The sequence below is a fragment of the Ostrea edulis genome, chromosome 2 (assembly GCF_947568905.1).
Source record: "Ostrea edulis chromosome 2, xbOstEdul1.1, whole genome shotgun sequence".
Lineage (NCBI taxonomy): Eukaryota > Metazoa > Mollusca > Bivalvia > Ostreida > Ostreidae > Ostrea > Ostrea edulis.
The window spans coordinates 4,943,330-4,965,355 of NC_079165.1; the positions used below are offsets into that span (position 1 = coordinate 4,943,330).

Below are 22,026 nucleotides of genomic sequence, written 5' to 3' on the forward strand. Positions count from 1 at the left end.
GGGCAGACAACTCTTCCAAAAAGTCTTAAGTGCGAAAAGGTCAGCTTCTAATAATTTACCATTCATGTGAATTTCATCTGCTTCATTTTCATCATTATTTAACAATAAACATTTATGTTGATCTAAATCCTTCAAAATTTTTCATTATCCTTTCATTATACATGGAATACCTTAAATGCAGATTGTTGAACTACATAAATAGAAATAAATATGAAGTACATATAACCAATCAATGATTAAATTTCATGAAAAATTACTAGAACCTATGAACATTCAGAAATAAATTTCATGTCTTTGTATACATTCTATATAATAAAGGCAAAAAAATGCCTATGTAAATCATATAAAATTTTACAATGTTGATTGTTAGAGGTCATTTCTGACACAGGATTTGAGATAATAGTCAATTAATTAACACACATATATGAAGTTAAAATTATCAGTAAATCAAATTCTAATCAATTGCCTATCATGAAGAATCTTAATCCATTCACTCACATTACAAACTTGACATTGGCAGATCCCGAGGGGGTTGGGGGGTTGGGGGTAGAACACACCCTCTCCCTTTCTCTGGGACATCTAGATAGTTATTTAGCATTAACCAGAATTTTTTTTTACTCTCTTGTAAAGCATTTCCTTTTGCATTCATGAAATAACATGCCAGATTCCATTTCTGCCTACATCATATTGGCAGACTTGCTTTAATGCATATTTACTCTGATGTTGAAATATATATTGACCACTTCCAGATACACAAAATGTTTGTTGAATTTTACCCAGTGATGGAAAATGTTCATAAAGTATCTTCAACTGATGCATAAAAGGTTACATGTAACTAGCAATGAATAATAAACATATTTATTTTATCAATTCATCGGATATGATCTAATGCAGATTTTAGATCATTTTTCTGCCCCCCCCCCCCCCCCCCCCCCCCCCCATCTTTCAAATCACTGGATCTGTCTCTGTTTAACAAATGACAATAAACAAATCATGTCTTAATGCCTGGTACTTAGTAGCATGGTTTGCAAAGAAAGAGCTAGTGCATATTTCTGACATTTGTTACAAACAAACTTTTCCCCTAGAAATTATGAAAATTGGCACTGAATTTATATTGATACATATATATGAACAATTGATACATTTCACAGTATGGAATCTTATTTTGCCACCCCACCACTCTCTTCTAATCTATGTCTAATGCCATAGCAGTGTTTCTTTTGAATATTGGTTCACAAACAGGAATAAAATTTGTCACTTCAAAAATTGAAATATGCTGCAACCATAGAGTGAAAGTAGTGGTCATCATTTGATTATCTTTGTCAGCTGCAAAGTGTTTCTGTGAAATAACTGTCAACATATCTAGATTGAAGTGGAGCTATGAGTTCTGCAATTCCCTTTCTAACTTCACAAGTCTTTTGTCTGTAGTAATTCTGTGTTCTCTCCAAAGCCTCTTCCTATCATGGACTCAGCTGAGATCTAAATAACAACAGTTGTGTAAATTAATGGAAATAAAATGATGAACATGTTTAAATAGCACTGTAAGCAATGCACTAAGAAAGTCAAGATCATATGTTTGATATAGTCACAAGGTCAAAGGTCATGATATAAAATAAATTCTGGTCATTAGGCATTCCATGTGAAGCAAAGTAACCCAATACCTTATCCCTCAAGATATAACAGATCTGGTAATAATGAATGTTTTTCAAAAGTAGGTCAACAAGGTCAAAATCAGAAGTTCAAAAGTAGAGCTCTTTTCATTAGTAATCTATAATATGTGAAATCTATATCAAAGCCCAATCCAAAGTGGTTGAGAAACTATATACCAGTTTAAAGTTTTTGAAAATCAGGCTATTTTAAAGACTAAGGTCAGGTACTAAATTAAAAGTCTGGTAATAAAGAATATACACATTTTGTATATAATTATGTAAAATATCAATATAATAAAATCTGGGTTAAACTTCAAAACCAAGGTCACAATATCAAACAGCATGGTATCAAATGAAAGTTCTTGCCATAAGATATCTAAATACTAAACATAAAAGGCTAGACTACCTTATATATAGTTAAGGAGAATTTCCTACTGTAGGTTATATTTTGTTAAAAGTAGGTCAAACACAAAGGTAAAAAAGAATTGATACCAAAAGAAATGTCTTATTATAAGGAATAAAAATTTGAAAGATGAGAGCCCTGTTACTAACATGAGCAAGTTCCAGACAGACATTGCCACCCCCACCCCCACCCCCGACTTTAGTCATGGGCGCATAGAAATGAATCAACACAAATTAGGAACATTTGCATTTTGAAAGGATTTAGTGTGGCCCTGCTAACCTTGAAAAGAATTTGTTTTAATTTCCTGTATATTCCCATATCATACTTTGATCTCCTCCATACCCTAATTCTTTAGCCCCTGAATTGAACAAAATAAAATTTACACTACCTGAAGATCCTTGCATATGAATATGACTAATCATTGACATACTCTTCTTGAGAAGATGTTTCCTTATATTATCCCTTATAAAACTTTGACCCCATATTATAGCCTCATCCTACACCCAGGTCATGAATTGAACTAACTCCAATCTACACAACCTGGGAATGCTTGCATATTTTCATTACATTAAACGACCCATCCTATTTTTGCCTTTTCTTGATTATCTCCCTTCAAAGGGGGCATGACCTTTCATTTAAACAAAAATGAATCTCATTCACCCAATGGAGCTTTTGGTTTGTGCAAAGTTTGATTTAAATTGGGCCATTGGTTTTGGAGAAGATGAAAATGGGAAAAATTATTACCACAATGATGACCACAGAATCCAGACAAATTTTTATGAGAAAAAGCTCTCTTGAGCCTTCAGCTCAGGTGAGCTAAAAAAAAAACAAAAAACTATATATTCATTGATTAAAAAATTAAACCACATTCTGATTTCAAAACATGACCTCTGACTTATATATATATATATATATATATATATACATTAAATTATAATTTGAATCACATAGAATACGCCAGTTTCGAGATACAAACTCTTCTGTATAGGAGGTGCATTTAGTGGAACTTTGAATGCCTAAGTGGGGCAGAGTGGATATACAGCCAACGAGGAAGACAATGAAATGTATTGAAAGCGGCTTCTCTTTAAATATGTAAATGTGGGAAATACTATATACTATCGAAAGCAATGTTTTACCTAAGTGGAAACATACAAACAATGTCATATTTGCAAGAAATATCTTGGATATGGTACTTATGACCAGCGAAATAGCGTGATAGGATAAGAATTCTATGTATTTAATTACTCCCTAAATACTTATCACTTACTTAGTTTGTGTATCAGTCGAATTTGGGTTATCAAACAGCGTATGAGAAACTTACTGAGTACATTCACTTACGCTGTGATGAATATCTGTCCCACTCCCGCGTGTAAACAAATTCTTTCGCGCCTTACTAAGTACGAGAGTTCTCCAAAGGGAAATAATTCGGACGTATCTCGAAACCGGCGTATTGTATATATATATATATATATATATATATATATATATATATATATATACGAGCTAGTATTTGAAATTATCTAAACAAGAATTGTCTGAAGAGAGTTAAAACTTGTCGAGTGGGTTAAAATCTATGATAACAGTCAATTAAAAATGCATGTATGTGTTGTGTGTAGCATGGTGACATCACATAAAACTTCAATATGAAGGGTCAAGGTCGTAAGGTAAAAATGTTACTATCATATGACATAAGGAACACACATTTCTAAAATATCCAACCCCCCAACCCCCCAACCCCCCATCTCTAACCATTCTTATGTTATTGTCAAAGTTAAAGTTTTTATATTCTACATGTATGTCTGTCAAGTGTGTTAAAACAAAAGGATTGTGACATCATAACTTTGGATGCCTTTGGTCAGGATTTGTCTCAAGAAATATACATGTCAAATGTGGAATTACGCTCTTATCTGTAATAGTTCTAAACTTACATAATTTATAAATTATGACAAAGTCAGATGTACCATGTTCTGAATTTAAAATCTTTTGATTGAAATAAATAAATATACTCACTGATACAGTCTGATATTTGGCTTGCAGTAGGGGTGATTTGACTATAATTATTTTCCAAATCTGTAATGAAATGGGCGTTGTATTCATTATCAAGCTTTGGTAATTGGTATATATATGTATGTCACACTAATACACTTTAGTACCTGTGTGCATGCAAATCAATCATCATATTTTGTGTCATGTTAAACCATCTGAATTTAATCCATTCAGCTTAAATTTAGAGAAAGAAACAAAAGTAAATTAGTGATATACATCAACCTTTAACACCCCCCACCCCCACCCCACCCCCACACACATAATGGTTCTTATAGTTGCATAATTACATGAATAAATATATATCATTATTTTATTTTTTTTATTTATTATTCGGTATTTGTCACATACATACATGTACATATACTACCCTCTCACACTGATTCATTCATCCTTTAATAGTTACTAAATCTAGGAATCCAAAAAACAAAGACATGTGAAAAGTAGCTTGTAAAAAAAAAATTAGTCAAAAATAATCTGATATAATTTTGATATAAATAATTTTTTATGCGTGCATGCTGATATGTAGATCTACATAGCTTGCAGGACAATAAACATTTTTATAAACACTTACTGAACTTTTCACCACTTTCATCTTGTTTTTGTGTGATTCTATTGTTTCTTAATTCAATGATTTGTGGATGAACATTGTGTTGTACAGATTTTTAAAATCCCTACATTAAACACCCCCCCCCCCTTGATTGATTTAATTTTCTTTTTACTGTGGGGATTTATCATTTTAATCAGTATTATTTTAAAAAGAATCATTTCATCAAATGAATTGTTTGCATTGACACATCATGAGAACTTGCATCAAAATTGTCTAACAATCAAAGACAGTTTTCATAGAAAAATAACAGAGAAAATTCGACATTTATACTTACCACTTCCAACGGGAACAACCACTAACAACAACTTGAAATAGGAAAAAATATTTCCCTTCAAACATTGAAGTTTACTGCTCTGTCTGCTTTACACTTTCCTTTGTGTATTAGATAACAACATTTGGTGGTGGTTGCCTCCAGTAAATCCCCAAAGAATCGCAATGACCTCGGCATACTAGTAAGCATCTGCACTGTGCACGATAGTTTAAACACTAAAACAGTTACACTTCTACGTCGAATTCGAAGTACCCCGATCTGTACAGCAGGGGGTCAATCTCGGTTGAATATTACACGCAGTTCCAACTTTAAAATGTCTTGAATATCCACTTATGTCTTTTGAACAATTATTAAGGGTTGACAAGTCCCTAAAATAAGGACCACTCGGACTCCTAGAAAAACTTCACGTTTCTATCACTTGTCAGCCATATCTGTTTACCCACGAAACTTTGATAAGGTCCGGGCTGAATATTTATTTTTCACTATCCAATTAAAAAAATAATAATTCCACGTTTACACTTGATAAAAAAAATCGAGATAAGTCAAAAATGTTCTAAATAAATACTGTTTTCTTCGAAAATTACAATTTACGCAAGTTTTGGATCATTTTACATTTTTTACGCCAAGGGAGGTAACTCAAATTACTGGCTTTTTGGCTACTTCTGTCAGTAAATGCTGAACAACAGCATTGTTTCCCAGCAATTTTATTGTTTCATCTTAATTATTAAGGAATTTCCTTCAAATATTATTTATACTTTCTGGACAAATTTTATTGTATTGGGTATTATTTAACTTTACAAAATGATCATTTTCCATAGATTATATAATGTCCTCGAATTTATGAAATAGGCCAAGTTTTGGCATATAACAATGTATTTTGTGAAATTCACTTTACATACGATAAAATTGGCGTATGACCTTAACTTTTATTGGGTATGAATAAAATTTTGGGAAATTGCATGTGCCAGCCGTATTATAGCTACTGCCTGATATCTCCGTGGACGGCCTCTTATTAATAAGCTTTTCATTTTATGATTATCGGAGTTCATAAGTAGCCTATATTGTATGGCAAAGTTTGTTTTGTATTTTATTTTTGAAATCTTGAATCCATTTATCTTATGTTGTAGTTTGATAGATTTTATAAGAAGGTGAAGATTTACCAAGATGACACTGACTGGCTGTGCGAAGTTCGGGAAGATATTTTTAATTCTCATCAACATCCTTTTCTTCGTAAGTACATATATGTAACAAAGAAACACTAAATATGTTAGTTATTTGTAGTGCTTTCTAAATCACAATGTATTATATACACACACAGGCCTATACATTAACGTGTAACATGGTGTTTTAGTACATTTGTATACCTGTCTGCCTGTACTAAATAAAAACATCACACCCTTTAAAGAATAAAATAGGTCATTTATTACATATACAATAAATGACAGTAAAGGGAACACAAACTAGGATTCAAATATAAGTAAAAGTTACCTACAAGTAAAATGTACAGACAATGTATAATGACAAATTGCCACATCACAGGCCTATACATTAACGTGTAACTTGGTGTTTTAGTAAACACTAGCATGGTGTAGTCGTTACCAACAAAATGTCTCCAGTTATTGTATAGCTGCATATTTCGGTATCTAAATACCAGCTTTGTTCTTTGTGTTTGTCTTTCGTTCGCTAAGTAATATTAGCTGCCATTTTGGTGTCGGAAATTTGTATTATAAAACGATGACGGAAGAAAATAAGTTTACAAACTTTTGTTATCAATAATTGTGTCAAAAAACCTATCTAGAAGTTGTGTATGAAGCACAATTGCATTATTGTCTTTCGGTATAAAAATTTATGTGTGTAAAATGCTAATGATATCTTCAATGGAACCGAAATATCTATTTTAATAAAGTCTTGAATTTACACTTTTTACAACAAAATAGAATTTTCAGATTAAGGGCTAATATTACTTTAGGCGTTATATTGCACCCTTAACAATCCAGCGACAACATATTCAGGAAGACCATGAATCACTCTGTCGAACCGTGCAATTTAGCTACCGTTCCTTATTTATATATGATAACTGATTAATATATAGAGACGTTCTTACAGAATTCAATTGTTGCGTTTCATATTTGCTTTACTTTTGAAGGGTAGATAAGGCACATATAGATACGAAATCACAAAACTGCACTTTATCAACAAAACTTCAAAGATTAAGAAATGTAAACCCTCGTATCAATTTAGGCTATAGTATGATCACGTTATATCAGACCTGCATTAAGTTAAGTTACAGAAGATGAACAATGTATACCTGCAATAATATAGCTCTCTCCGACTAAGGGGGGGGGGGGGTAGCATTTCCGTAATAGTGCAAATGCGGGGTGTAAGCTGAGCCCAAAATGCTTTTTTCAAGGACCCCATATATTTCCGTATTAACCTTCTTAAGAGTGTCTACATGCCGAGTTTATCCTGTCAATGATTTTACATATACATTAATTCTAAAAAGACATATTGACATTATTTATTCTTGATGCTTTATTAAGTGTACAACAATAACAAATGACTGCAAATTATGTAGGATATATAAGTATTCTCATGACGTCATAATACATTTGTGTGGTCAGTAAATCATGTGGAAGGGGTATAGATCCTTTGATCCTTTGTGTAGCGATAATAGGTGAGCGGATCAAAGGATCTAATTTTAATTAGATTGGGACCTATGGGCAATATTAGGTTAGTAAAGGCATAATCAGTCGCTCTCCATTTACCTCCCGTGGGACACAACGCCTGTATTTTCGCTGGAAGGTGTGTCTCTGCTTCTTTATGCGATTGGTCGCTTTACCATTCCTTATTGCGATATTCAACCAATGAAACTAGTGGACTAGTGGGATTAATTAGATTTATCTTCTGTTTTTAGTTACTGGGATCTGATTAATTAGTGGGGTTAATTAGATTTATACTCTGTTTTCAGTTACTGGGATCTTATGTAATTAGTGGGATTAATTAGATTTATCTTCTGTTTTTAGTTACTGGGATCTGATTAATTAGTGGGGTTAATTAGATTTATACTCTGTTTTCAGTTACTGGGATCTTATGTAATTAGTGGGATTAATTAGATTTATCTTCTGTTTTTAGTTACTGGGATCTGATTAATTAGTGGGGTTAATTAGATTTATACTCTGTTTTCAGTTACTGGGATCTTATGTAATTAGTGGGATTAATTAGATTTATCTTCTGTTTTTAATTTCTGGGATCTGATGTAATAAGTGGGATTAATTAGATTTATATTCTGTTTTTTAATTACTGGGATATGATGTAATAAGTGGGATTAATTAGATTTATGTTCTGTTTTTTAATTACTGGGATCTGATGTAATTAGTAAGATTAATTAGATTTATATTGTTTTTCAGTTACTGGGATCTGATGTAATTAGTGAGATTAATTAGATTGATATTCTGCTTTTATAGTTACTGGGATCTGATGTAATTAGTAAGATTAATTAGATTGATATTCTGTTTTTTAATTACTGGGATCTGATGTAATTAGTGGGATTAATTAGATTTATCTTCTGTTTTTTTTTAGTTACTGGGACTTGGTCTGTCCGTTGTTGGGATTCTGATGAAAGTCGGTGCCTCGGCCATAAGTGACGAAGTGAAACCGGCACTTAATAAAATCAGCATATCCGGGTTTCAATTTGGGGACCTCGTAGACAACCTGTCTATCGTTTTCATTGTCATAGGCGCATTTCTACTGCTGGTTGCCGGGCTCGGATTGTTTGGCGCCTGTTGTGAAGCGGAATGCATGCTGGTTACAGTAAGTGTCATTTTTTTTTAAATGGTACGCGGCATTTACTAAATGATTAACTTAAAAATATTAATTTTTTTTTTTTAAATTATCTATTTCTGCAATGATTTGAATCGATAGACAAACAATAAAGATGTAACATATTTAATACACAATGTAAGAATCCAAATGAAAATATTGTGTATATTTTAATCACAAGTTTATAAACAGTTTTTAGTTGACATGGTTATTATTGAATTCCTCTTACAATACAGGGATTTACGATATATCTTTCCTGTGACAATACAATCTACAATATCTAATAACATTGTGTTTTATCTTTACAGTACACAATGCTTGGTGTTCCCTGTGCTTGTGATAATAAATCGACTTTGTATTTTATTTTTAACAGCATATAATGCTTGTGACAACAGGCAAATAACTTTTTTGACGTTTATGTTCCGTTACTTTCATATGTAACTAAAGATATTGGGTCCCCCCCCCCCCCACTATTATGATAGTGACAGTGAATAGGAGGAGTGTAAGCTTGAAATTATGAAAATATTGAACTCAGACCCCCACCCCTTCTTGATTCAAGAAATGGGTGTCTGGGCAAAAATAAGTAAACAAGAGAAAAAAAAACCCATTGACGCTAGAAGTATAAGTTGCCCACAACAACCGCAATTTAGGATTATGATATCGGCAAAGCAGCTGAGTATCTACCCCCCCCCCCCCACACACACACACACATACCCACCCACCACTTTGAAAACAATTCTATATATATGCCTGGACAAAACTTTGCCTTATGCAAATCTTGTGACAAAACTTTCCGGTATACAAATTTTGTGACATTACGTTGACTGTATAATTTTACAGTATGCAATCCTTGCGATGGCTTGTTATATATTTAGGTGGACAGTCTTGTGTAATAAACTTTGACTTTGCCATAATAATAATAACAGCGTCCCCCTCCTTTGAATAAAACCTTGACGTTGTGTTATAATTTGATAGTCTTGTGGTTTTACTTTAACGTTACTTGTTATTCTTTTAGTATGCAATCCTTGTGATGGTACTATTCATAGCCAAAGTAGTAGCAGTTGCGCTGTGGTTCGTGATGAGAAGTGAGGTAAGAATCCACAGGCACTTGTTCCTGTAAATAAGTAAATTACGTCTGTATGCTAATTTAACAGTATACAGAAGTCATAACTTATTTACAGAAACAAGTGCCTCTGTAAGATTCCTATAGAAATTGATTGAACTACTTATAATACGCATTGACATTGTATTTCACATTCAGTTTTACATGTCAAATAAACATACATTGTAAGTATAACGACATGTACGCTTCAGTTGTAAGTTAAGGATGTACAATTCAGTTGTAAGTTAAGGATGTACACTTCAGTTGTAAGTTAAGGATGTACAATTCAGTTGTAACTTAAGGATGTACACTTCAGTTGTAAGTATAATGACATGTACACTTCAGTTGTAAGTTAAGGATGTACACTTCAGTTGTAAGTTAAGGATGTAATTGTCAGTTGTAAGTTAAATATGTATACTTCAGTTGTAAGCTAAGGATGTACATTTCAGTTGTAAGCTAAGGATGTACATTTCAGTTGTAAGTTAAGGATGTAATTGTCAGTTGTAAGTTAAATATGTACACTTCAGTTGTAAGCTAAGGATGTACATTTCAGTTGTAAGCTAAGGATGTACATTTCAGTTGTAAGTTAAGGATGTACACTTCAGTTGTAAGTTAAGGATGTACACTTCAGTTGTAAGCTAAGGGTGTACATTTCAGTTGTAAGCTAAGGATGTACATTTCAGTTGTAAGTTAAGGATGTACAATTCAGTTGTAAGTTAAGGATGTACACTTCAGTTGTAAGTTAAGGATGTACAATTCAGTTGTAACTTAAGGATGTACACTTCAGTTGTAAGTATAACAACATGTACACTTCAGTTGTAAGTTAAGGATGTACACTTCAGTTGTAAGTTAAGGATGTAATTGTCAGTTGTAAGTTAAATATGTATACTTCAGTTGTAAGCTAAGGATGTACATTTCAGTTGTAAGCTAAGGATGTACATTTCAGTTGTAAGTTAAGGATGTAATTGTCAGTTGTAAGTTAAATATGTACATTTCAGTTGTAAGCTAAGGATGTACATTTCAGTTGTAAGTTAAGGATGTACACTTCAGTTGTAAGTTAAGGATGTAATTGTCAGTTGTAAGTTAAATATGTATACTTCAGTTGTAAGCTAAGGATGTACATTTCAGTTGTAAGTTAAGGATGTACACTTCAGTTGTAAGTTAAGGATGTAATTGTCAGTTGTAAGTTAAATATGTACATTTCAGTTGTAAGCTAAGGATGTACATTTCAGTTGTAAGCTAAGGATGTACACTTCAGTTGTAAGTTAAGGATGTAATTGTCAGTTGTAAGTTAAATATGTACATTTCAGTTGTAAGCTAAGGATGTACATTTCAGTTGTAAGCTAAGGATGTACATTTCAGTTGTAAGTTAAGGATGTAATTGTCAGTTGTAAGTTAAATATGTCACTTCAATTGTAAGCTAAGGATGTACATTTCAGTTGGATGCAGCTGTTAAAAAGAGCATGTTATCGGCCTTGAAAAAAGATTATAAAAATGACACCGTTGACAGCAGTGACGTCATTTCCAATGGTTGGAACTATATGTTTATGTCGGTAAGAAGTTTTTTAAGAATCATATTCCATACACTACAATTTTAACAATGTACTTTCATTCAAGCAAGTTTGGATGAATAAAGACGAGGAATAAAAGAACATATCTTTATTCATATTCCTTAAACCCATTGTACAGTTAGATTGCTGTGGCGTGAACGACACCAAAAAAGACTTTGAAGGGACACCATGGAAAAATGGTACTACCGACACTATACCAAAGACATGTTGCTCAGGAGTAGACTCTACGAACTATTTCAATAATCCAAGCACACCATGCACCACAGGGGTCTCTGGGTATAACACAAAGGTTTGTTGGTTGGTTTGGTTGGGTTTTTTTGGGGGTTTTTTTGTTTTTTTTGTTTTTTTTTTGTTGGTTTTGTTTTTTTTTTGTTTTTTGTTTTTGTTTGTTTGTTTTTTTTTGGTTTTTTTTTTTGGTTTTTTTTTGTAAAATAAAAAAAAATAGAAATGTGAATCCTCTTGAAAAACTCCTTTGAAGTCGTTCTGAATTACACTCCCCTTCCCCGCAAGTAGTATCATATCAATATTAATCAGTATCATATCAATATTGATCTTTATCAGAACGACTTCAAATGGGGATTTGAAGAGGATTGATATTTTTATCCCCCCCCCCCCAATCCGGAATACATGTCCCTGTGCAACCCCTCGGTACATACATATACGTAAAGTATCTCTGTGGTGTTCCAAAAAGGGTCATCTCTTTGCAGGCGGTCACAGGGATTTCTAAACGTTAGAAATGGAATTGGTCTATTCAGATTTATTACTTTGTGGTCAACAAATGGCTAAGATACATATACATTGCCTAATCAAAAGAGGATGTATAGAATCAATCATTCAGATCATTCAGATCATTTATATATTTCTGTAGGTCTGTATTATAGGGTTATTGAACTTATATCGGTGAATATTGGCACGAGTTGGCTGTGAAAAGGCACGAGCTTGCGAGTGCATTTTGACAGCCAACGAGTGCCAATATACACCAATATAAGTTCAATAACCCTTTTATTATATAGCTAAAGTATTTAGCTGTTAAGTTATATCCCCTTTCACTCAAACTACTCCAAAATAGACGGGAATTCATCAATATTGGCAGTGTGCAATAACAGCATGCATTTCTTAACTGTTCAATATTTAATCCGTCATTAATGCGTGAAGCAAACTGATTTTGTAAATGCCGGCTCTGTCAGATTCGGAGGACCGTCGTCTGCCATTTTGGCTTGTTTACGTAGTTACGGTAACGTCAATATTGAACGCTCATACTCGGAATGTTTCGGGCGCATACAATTTACGCAATGTAAAGTTAGCGTTCAATAAATTCTCAGGATATTGAACGCTAACATTCTCTAGATTTTACGCAGATTTTATATTGGACTATTTTTTAGCTATATAATAATATATATGATTAATTTTGTGAAATTTTCATATCTAAGCGACCTGGATACAATGCAGTGATGGATCCAGAAAAAAATTCATGGGAGGGGGGGGGGGGTGTCCGACCCAAGTTTGTACCTTTTCGTCCAAGATGGGGGGGGGGGGGGGGGGTTAAGACCCCAAAATGACAAAATTAACCTTATTTGGAAATTACTCAACCAAAAACAATAAGATAAAATAAAATGGTGAAAAAATCTAATATCCGTATTAAGAATGGATATTGTATTTTTCCATCTTATTTAACGTCCCTCTCGAGAATTTTTCACTCATATGGGGACGTCACCAATACCGGTGAACAAAGGCTTTAAATTTAGGCCCACGTTCGGCGCGGCCATTGAACTCCGTCGTACACATCTTCACGTTTCCAATGTTCATCCTAACTAGCCCCAAAGTGACTTTATAAGGATTCACATTAGTTCAAATGCAGAGTCAGACTCCCTGGGAGATGACTGGATAGCATAGAGTGTTCATGTTGCTTGTAAAAATCACTCAAACTTAAAATGTGCTCGGAATAAGAGTAAAATGTACATAGCATTAAGAGTTCTCTATCGTGTGAACACCTAGCGTAGCAGAGAATCTCCGTTTTTCACCTCATTCATCCGCCTATTTATTCTTTAAGCCAAATGACTTATCGGATTATATTAATATGGTATAGATACATAGTAAAGAATATGTATTACAGAAGTAATGGGTTTTACATTAAATACACAGAATACAAGATATCTAAGAGTAATGTACATATAGTTAATAATGCTTAAATAGATATAGACACTGAAAAATTACGATTTGGTAATAGTAAAATTGCATAGAAAGGATTTTTAGAGAACAGAATTTTCACTACCAACTCTGACCTCGAAGTATCTAGATAACATTTTTTTTAAATTTACTTTTGTACATCTATTTCAGTGATTATCTTTGTTTTTATTTGCTTTTTTCAGGGATGTTATGACGCTCTACAAGATGACATTACAACATATGGGAACATATTAGTCGGTGTTGGCATAACAATACTTCTGATAGAGGTAAAAAATACATGAGAACTATTTCAAAATGACGTTACATTACGTGTATGCATAGAGACTTCAGTTTTGTACGATCGTCTTTTTTTTCCTTCTTTTTTTTTACACTATAAGAAATATCAACGAATATTAAGGCATTTGTTTTTTGTTTGTATGGGGTTTTTTTTTTGGGGGGGGGGGGGGGTTGGTCCCATCAAGAGAAAAAACAAACCCACACAATCAATCCACTAGTAGTTTAACATTACCCCACACAATCAATCCACTAGTAGTTTAATATTACCCCACATAATCAATCCACTAGTAGTTTAACATTACCCCCACACAATCAATCTTCTAATATTACCCCACACAATCAATCCACTAGTAGTTTAATATTACCCCAAACAATCAATCCACTAGTAGTTTAATATTATCCCACACAATCAATCCACTAGTAGTTTAATATTACCCCACACAATCAATCCACTAGTAGTTTAATATTACCCCACACAATCAATCCACTAGTAGTTTAACATTACCCCACACAATCAATCCACTAGTAGTTTAATATTACCCCACACAATCAATCCACTAGTAGTTTAACATTACCCCACACAATCAATACACTAGTAATTTAATATTACCCCACACAATCAATCCATTAGTAGTTTAACATTACCCCACACAATCAATCCACTAGTAGTTTAATATTACCCCACACAATCAATCCACTAGTAGTTTAATATTATCCCACACAATCAATCCACTAGTAGTTTAATATTACCCCACACAATCAATCCACTAGTAGTTTAATATTACCCCACACAATCAATCCACTAGTAGTTTAATATTACCCCACACAATCAATCTACTAGTAGTTTAATATTACCCCACACAATCAATCCACTAGTAGTTTAATATTACCCCACACAATCAATCCACTAGTAGTTTAATATTACCCCCACATAATCAATCCACTAGTAGTTTAATATTACCCCACATAATAAATCCACTAGCAGTTTAATATTACCCCACACAATCAATCCACTAGTAGTTTAATATTACCACACATAATCAATCTACTAGTAGTTTAATATTACCCCACACAATCAATCCACTAGTAGTTTAATATTACCCCACACAATCAATCCACTTGTAGTTTAATATTACCCCCAGATAATCAATCCACTAGTAGTTTAATATTACCCCACACAATCAATCCACTAATAGTTTAATATTACCCCACACAATCAATCTTCAAATATTACCCAACACAATCAATCCACTAGTAGTTTAATATTACCCCACACAATCAATCCACTAGTAGTTTAATATTACCCCCACACAACCAATCCACTAGTAGTTTAATATTACCCCACACAATCAATCTTCTAACATTACCCCACACAATCAATCCACTAGTAGTTTAATATTACCCCCACACAATCAATCTTCTAATATTACCCCACACAATCAATTCACTAGTAGTTTAATATTACCCCCACACAATCAATCCACTAGTAGTTTAATATTACCCCACACAATCAATCCACTAGTAGTTTAATATTACCCCCACACAATCAATCTTTTAATAATACCCCACACAATCAATCCACTAGTAGTTTAATATTACCCAACACAATCAATCCACTAGTAGTTTAATATTACCCCACATTATCAATCTTCTAATATTACCCAACACAATCAATCCACTAGTAGTTTAATATTACACCACACAATCAATCCACTAGTAGTTTAATATTACCCCCACACAATCAATCTTCTAATATTACCCAACACAATCAATCCACTAGTAGTTTAATATTACACCACACAATCAATCCACTAGTAGTTTAATATTACCCCACACAATCAATCCACTAGTAGTTTAATATTACCCCACACAATCAATCTACTAGTAGTTTAATATTACCCCACACAATCAATCCACTAGTAGTTTAATATTACCCCCACACAATCAATCTTCTAATATTACCCTACACAATCAATCCACTAGTAGTTTAATATTACCCTACACAATCAATCTTCTAATATTACCCCACACAATCAATCCACTAGTAGTTTAATATTACCCCCACACAATCAATCTTCTAATATTACCCCACACAATCAATCCACTAGTAGTTTAATATTACCCCACACAATCAATCTTCTAATATTACCCCACACAATCAATCCACTAGTAGTTTAATATTACCCCCACACAATCAATCTTCTAATATTACCTCACACAATCAATCCAGTAGTAGTTTAATATTACCCAACACAATCAATCTTCAAATATTACCCAACACAATCAATCCACTAGTAGTTTAATATTACCCCACACAATCAATCCACTAGTAGTTTAATATTACCTCACACAATCAATCCACTAGTAGTTTAATATTACCCCCACACAATCAATCTTCTAATATTACCCCACACAATCAATCCACTAGTAGTTTAATATTACCCTACACAATCAATCTTCTAATATTACCCCACACAATCAATCCACTAGTAGTTTAATATTACCCCCACACAATCAATCTTCTAATATTACCCCACACAATCAATCCACTAGTAGTTTAATATTACCCCACACAATCAATCTTCTAATATTACCCCACACAATCAATCCACTAGTAGTTTAATATTACCCCCACACAATCAATCTTCTAATATTACCTCACACAATCAATCCAGTAGTAGTTTAATATTACCCCACACAATCAATCTTCAAATATTACCCAACACAATCAATCCACTAGTAGTTTCATATTACCCACACAATCAATCCACTAGTAGTTTAATATTACCTCACACAATCAATCCACTAGTAGTTTAATATTACCCCCACACAATCAATCTTCTAATATTACCCCACACAATCAATCCACTAGTAGTTTAATATTACCCCCACACAATCAATCTTCTAATATTACCCCACACAATCAATCCACTAGTAGTTTAATATTACCACCACACAATCAATCCACTAGTAGCTTAATATTACCCCACACAATCAATCCACTAGTAGTTTAATATTACCCCCACACAATCAATCTTCTAATAATACCCCACCCAATCAATCCACTAGTAGTTTAATATTACCCCACACAATCAATCCACTAGTAGTTTAATATTACCCCACACAATCAATCTTCTAATATTACCCAACACAATCAATCCACTAGTAGTTTAATATTACACCACACAATCAATCCACTAGTAGTTTAATATTACCCCACACAATCAATCTACTAGTAGTTTAATATTACCCCACACAATCAATCCACTAGTAGTTTAATATTACCCCACACAATCAATCCACTAGTAGTTTAGCATTACCCCACACAATCAATACACTAGTAGTTTAATATTACCCCACACAATCAATCCATTAGTAGTTTAACATTACCCCACACAATCAATCCACTAGTAGTTTAATATTACCCCACACAATCAATCCACTAGTAGTTTAATATTATCCCACACAATCAATCCACTAGTAGTTTAATATTACCCCACACAATCAATCCACTAGTAGTTTAATATTACCCCACACAATCAATCCACTAGTAGTTTAATATTACCCCACACAATCAATCTACTAGTAGTTTAATATTACCCCACACAATCAATCCACTAGTAGTTTAATATTACCCCACACAATCAATCCACTAGTAGTTTAATATTACCCCCACATAATCAATCCACTAGTACTTTAATATCACCCCACATAATAAATCCACTAGTAGTTTAATATTACCCCACACAATCAATCCACTAGTAGTTTAATATTACCCCACATAATCAATCTACTAGTAGTTTAATATTACCCTACACAATCAATCCACTAGTAGTTTAATATTACCCCACACAATCAATCCACTAGTAGTTTAATATTACCCCCACATAATCAATCCACTAGTAGTTTAATATTAACCCACACAATCAATCCACTAGTAGTTTAATATTACCCCACACAATCAATCTTCAAATATTACCCAACACAATCAATCCACTAGTAGTTTAATATTACCCCACACAATCAATCCACTAGTAGTTTAATATTACCCCCACACAACCAATCCACTAGTAGTTTAATATTACCCCACACAATCAATCTTCTAACATTACCCCACACAATCAATCCACTAGTAGTTTAATATTACCCCCACACAATCAATCTTCTAATATTACCCCACACAATCAATCCACTAGTAGTTTAATATTACCCCCACACAATCAATCCACTAGTAGTTTAATATTACCCCACACAATCAATCCACTAGTAGTTTAATATTACCCCCACACAATCAATCTTCTAATAATACCCCACCCAATCAATCCACTAGTAGTTTAATATTACCCCACACAATCAATCCACTAGTAGTTTAATATTACCCCACACAATCAATCTTCTAATATTACCCAACACAATCAATCCACTAGTAGTTTAATATTACACCACACAATCAATCCACAAGTAGTTTAATATTACCCCCACACAATCAATCCTCTAATATTACCCAACACAATCAATCCACTAGTAGTTTAATATTACACCACACAATCCACTACTAGTTTAATATTACCCCACACAATCAATCTACTAGTAGTTTAATATTACCCCACACAATCAATCCACTAGTAGTTTAATATTACCCCCACACAATCAATCTTCTAATATTACCCTACACAATCAATCCACTAGTAGTTTAATATTAACCCACACAATCAATCTTCTAATATTACCCCACACAATCAATCCACTAGTAGTTTAATATTACCCCCACACAATCAATCTTCTAATATTACCTCACACAATCAATCCACTAGTAGTTTAATATTACCCCACACAATCAATCTTCTAATATTACCCCACACAATCAATCCACTAGTAGTTTGATATTACCCCCACACAATCAATCTTCTAATATTACCCCACACAATCAATCCACTAGTAGTTTAATATTACCCCACACAATCAATCTTCTAATATTACCCAACACAATCAATCCACTAGTAGTTTAATATTAGACCACACAATCAATCCACTAGTAGTTTAAAATTACCCCACACATTCAATCTTCTAACATTACCCCACACAATCAATCCACTAGTAGTTTAATATTACCCCACACAATCAATCTTCTAATATTACCCCACACAATCAATCAACTAGTAGTTTAATATTACCCCACACAATCAATCCACTAGTAGTTTAATATTACCCCCACACAATCAATCCACTTGTAGTTTAATATTAACCCACACAATCAATCTTCTAATATTACCCCACACAATCAATCTTCTAATATTACCCAACACAATCAATCTTCTAATATTACCCCAAACAATCAATTTTCTAATATTACCCCACACAATCAATCTTCTAATATTACCCCACACAATCAATCCACTAGTAGTTTAATATTACACCACACAATCAATACACTAGTAGTTTAATATTACCCCCACACAATCAATCTTCTAATAATACCCCACCCAATCAATCCACTAGTAGTTTAATATTACCCCATACAATCAATCCACTAGTAGTTTAATATTACCCCACACAATCAATCCACTAGTAGTTTAATATTACCCCACACAATCAATCCACTAGTAGTTTAATATTACCCCCACACAATCAATCTTCTAATATTACCCTACACAATCAATCCACTAGTAGTTTAATATTACCCCACACAATCAATCTTCTAATATTACCCCACACAATCAATCCACTAGTAGTTTAATATTACCCCCACACAATCAATCTTCTAATATTACCTCACACAATCAATCCACTAGTAGTTTAATATTACCCCACACAATCAATCTTCTAATATTACCCCACACAATCAATCCACTAGTAGTTTGATATTACCCCCACACAATCAATCTTCTAATATTACCCCACACAATCAATCCACTAGTAGTTTAATATTACCCCACACAATCAATCTTCTAATATTACCCAACACAATCAATCCACTAGTAGTTTAATATTACCCCACACAATCAATCCACTAGTAGTTTAAAATTACCCCACACATTCAATCTTCTAACATTACCCCACACAATCAATCCACTAGTAGTTTAATATTACCCCACACAATCAATCTTCTAATATTACCCCACACAATCAATCAACTAGTAGTTTAATATTACCCCACACAATCAATCCACTAGTAGTTTAATATTACCCCCACACAATCAATCCACTTGTAGTTTAATATTAACCCACACAATCAATCTTCTAATATTACCCCACACAATCAATCTTCTAATATTACCCAACACAATCAATCTTCTAATATTACCCCAAACAATCAATTTTCTAATATTACCCCACACAATCAATCTTCTAATATTACCCCACACAATCAATCCACTAGTAGTTTAATATTACACCACACAATCAATACACTAGTAGTTTAATATTACCCCCACACAATCAATCTTCTAATAATACCCCACCCAATCAATCCACTAGTAGTTTAATATTACCCCATACAATCAATCCACTAGTAGTTTAATATTACCCCACACAATCAATCTTCTAATATTACCCAACACAATCAATCCACTAGTAGTTTAATATTACACCACATAATCAATCCACTAGTAGTTTAATATTACCCCCACACAATCAATCCTTTAATATTACCCAACACAATCAATCCACTAGTAGTTTAATATTACACCACACAATCCACTACTAGTTTAATATTACCCCACAAAATCAATCTACTAGTAGTTTAATATTACACCACACAATCAATCCACTAGTAGTTTAATATTACCCCCACACAATCAATCTTCTAATATTACCCTACACAATCAATCCACTAGTAGTTTAATATTACCCCACACAATCAATCCACTAGTAGTTTAATATTACCCTACACAATCAATCCACTAGTAGTTTAATATTACCCCACACAATCAATCCACTAGTAGTTTAATATTACCCCACACAATCAATCCACTAGTAGTTTAATATTACCCCACACAATCAATCTTCTAATATTACCCCACACATTCAATCCACTAGTAGTTTAATATTACCCCACACAATCAATCCACTAGTAATTTTATATTACCCAACACAATCAATCTTCTAATATTACCCAACACAATCAATCTTCTAATATTACCCTACACAATCAATCTTCTAATATTACCCGACACAATCAATCCAATAGTAGTTTAATATTAACCTACACAATCAATCCACTAGTAGTTTAATATTACTCCACACAATCAATCCACTAGTAGTTTAATATTACCCCACACAATCAATCCACTAGTAGTTTAATATTACCCCACACAATCAATCCACTAGTAGTTTAATATTACACCACACAATCAATCCACTAGTAGTTTAATATTACCTCACACAATCAATCTTCTAATATTACCCCACACAATCAATCCACTAGTAGTTTAATATTACCCCACACAATCAATCCACTAGTAGTTTAATATTACCCCACACAATCAATCTTCTAATATTACCCCACACAATCAATCCACTAGTAATTTAATATTACCCCACACAATCAATCCACTAGTAATTTAATATTACCCAACACAATCAATCTTCTAATATTACCCAACACAATCAATTTTCTAATCTTACCCCACACAATCAATCCAATAATAGTTTAATATTACCCTACACAATCAATCCACTAGTAGTTTAATATTACCCTACACAATCAATCCACTAGTAGTTTAATATTACCCCACACAATCAATCCACTAGTAGTTTAATATTACCCCACACAATCAATCCACTAGTAGTTTAATATTACCCCACACAATCAATCCACTAGTAGTTTAATATTACCCCACACAATCAATCCACTAGTAGTTTAATATTATCCCACACAATCAATCCACTAGTAGTTTAATATTACCCCACACAATCAATCCACTAGTAGTTTAATATTACCACCCATAATCAATCCACTAGTAGTTTAATATTACCCCACACAATCAATCCACTAGTAATTTAATATTACCCTACACAATCAATCCACTAGTAGTTTAATATTACCCCACACAATCAATCCACTAGTAGTTTAATATTACCCCACACAATCAAT

At 33.1% G+C, this 22,026-nt stretch overlaps 1 protein-coding gene across 2 annotated transcripts in view; it reads left to right on the forward strand.

The window, feature by feature from the left end:
- LOC125680428 (tetraspanin-1-like) overlaps positions 1 to 22,026 on the forward strand; it is a 72,115-nt gene that overhangs the window by 2,729 nt on the left and 47,360 nt on the right. The window contains exons 1-7 of one of the 2 annotated variants that reach the window (XM_048920025.2): positions 3,620 to 5,157; positions 6,104 to 6,206; positions 8,556 to 8,786; positions 9,811 to 9,885; positions 11,337 to 11,450; positions 11,587 to 11,757; positions 13,838 to 13,921. In XM_048920025.2, the coding sequence (XP_048775982.1) occupies positions 6,141 to 6,206; positions 8,556 to 8,786; positions 9,811 to 9,885; positions 11,337 to 11,450; positions 11,587 to 11,757; positions 13,838 to 13,921 (741 nt within the window). In that variant the 5' untranslated portion in view covers positions 3,620 to 5,157; positions 6,104 to 6,140. Of the gene's footprint in view, positions 1 to 3,619; positions 5,158 to 6,103; positions 6,207 to 8,555; positions 8,787 to 9,810; positions 9,886 to 11,336; positions 11,451 to 11,586; positions 11,758 to 13,837; positions 13,922 to 22,026 lie in introns of those variants that run through there. The other variant, XM_048920024.2, reaches the window with a different exon arrangement.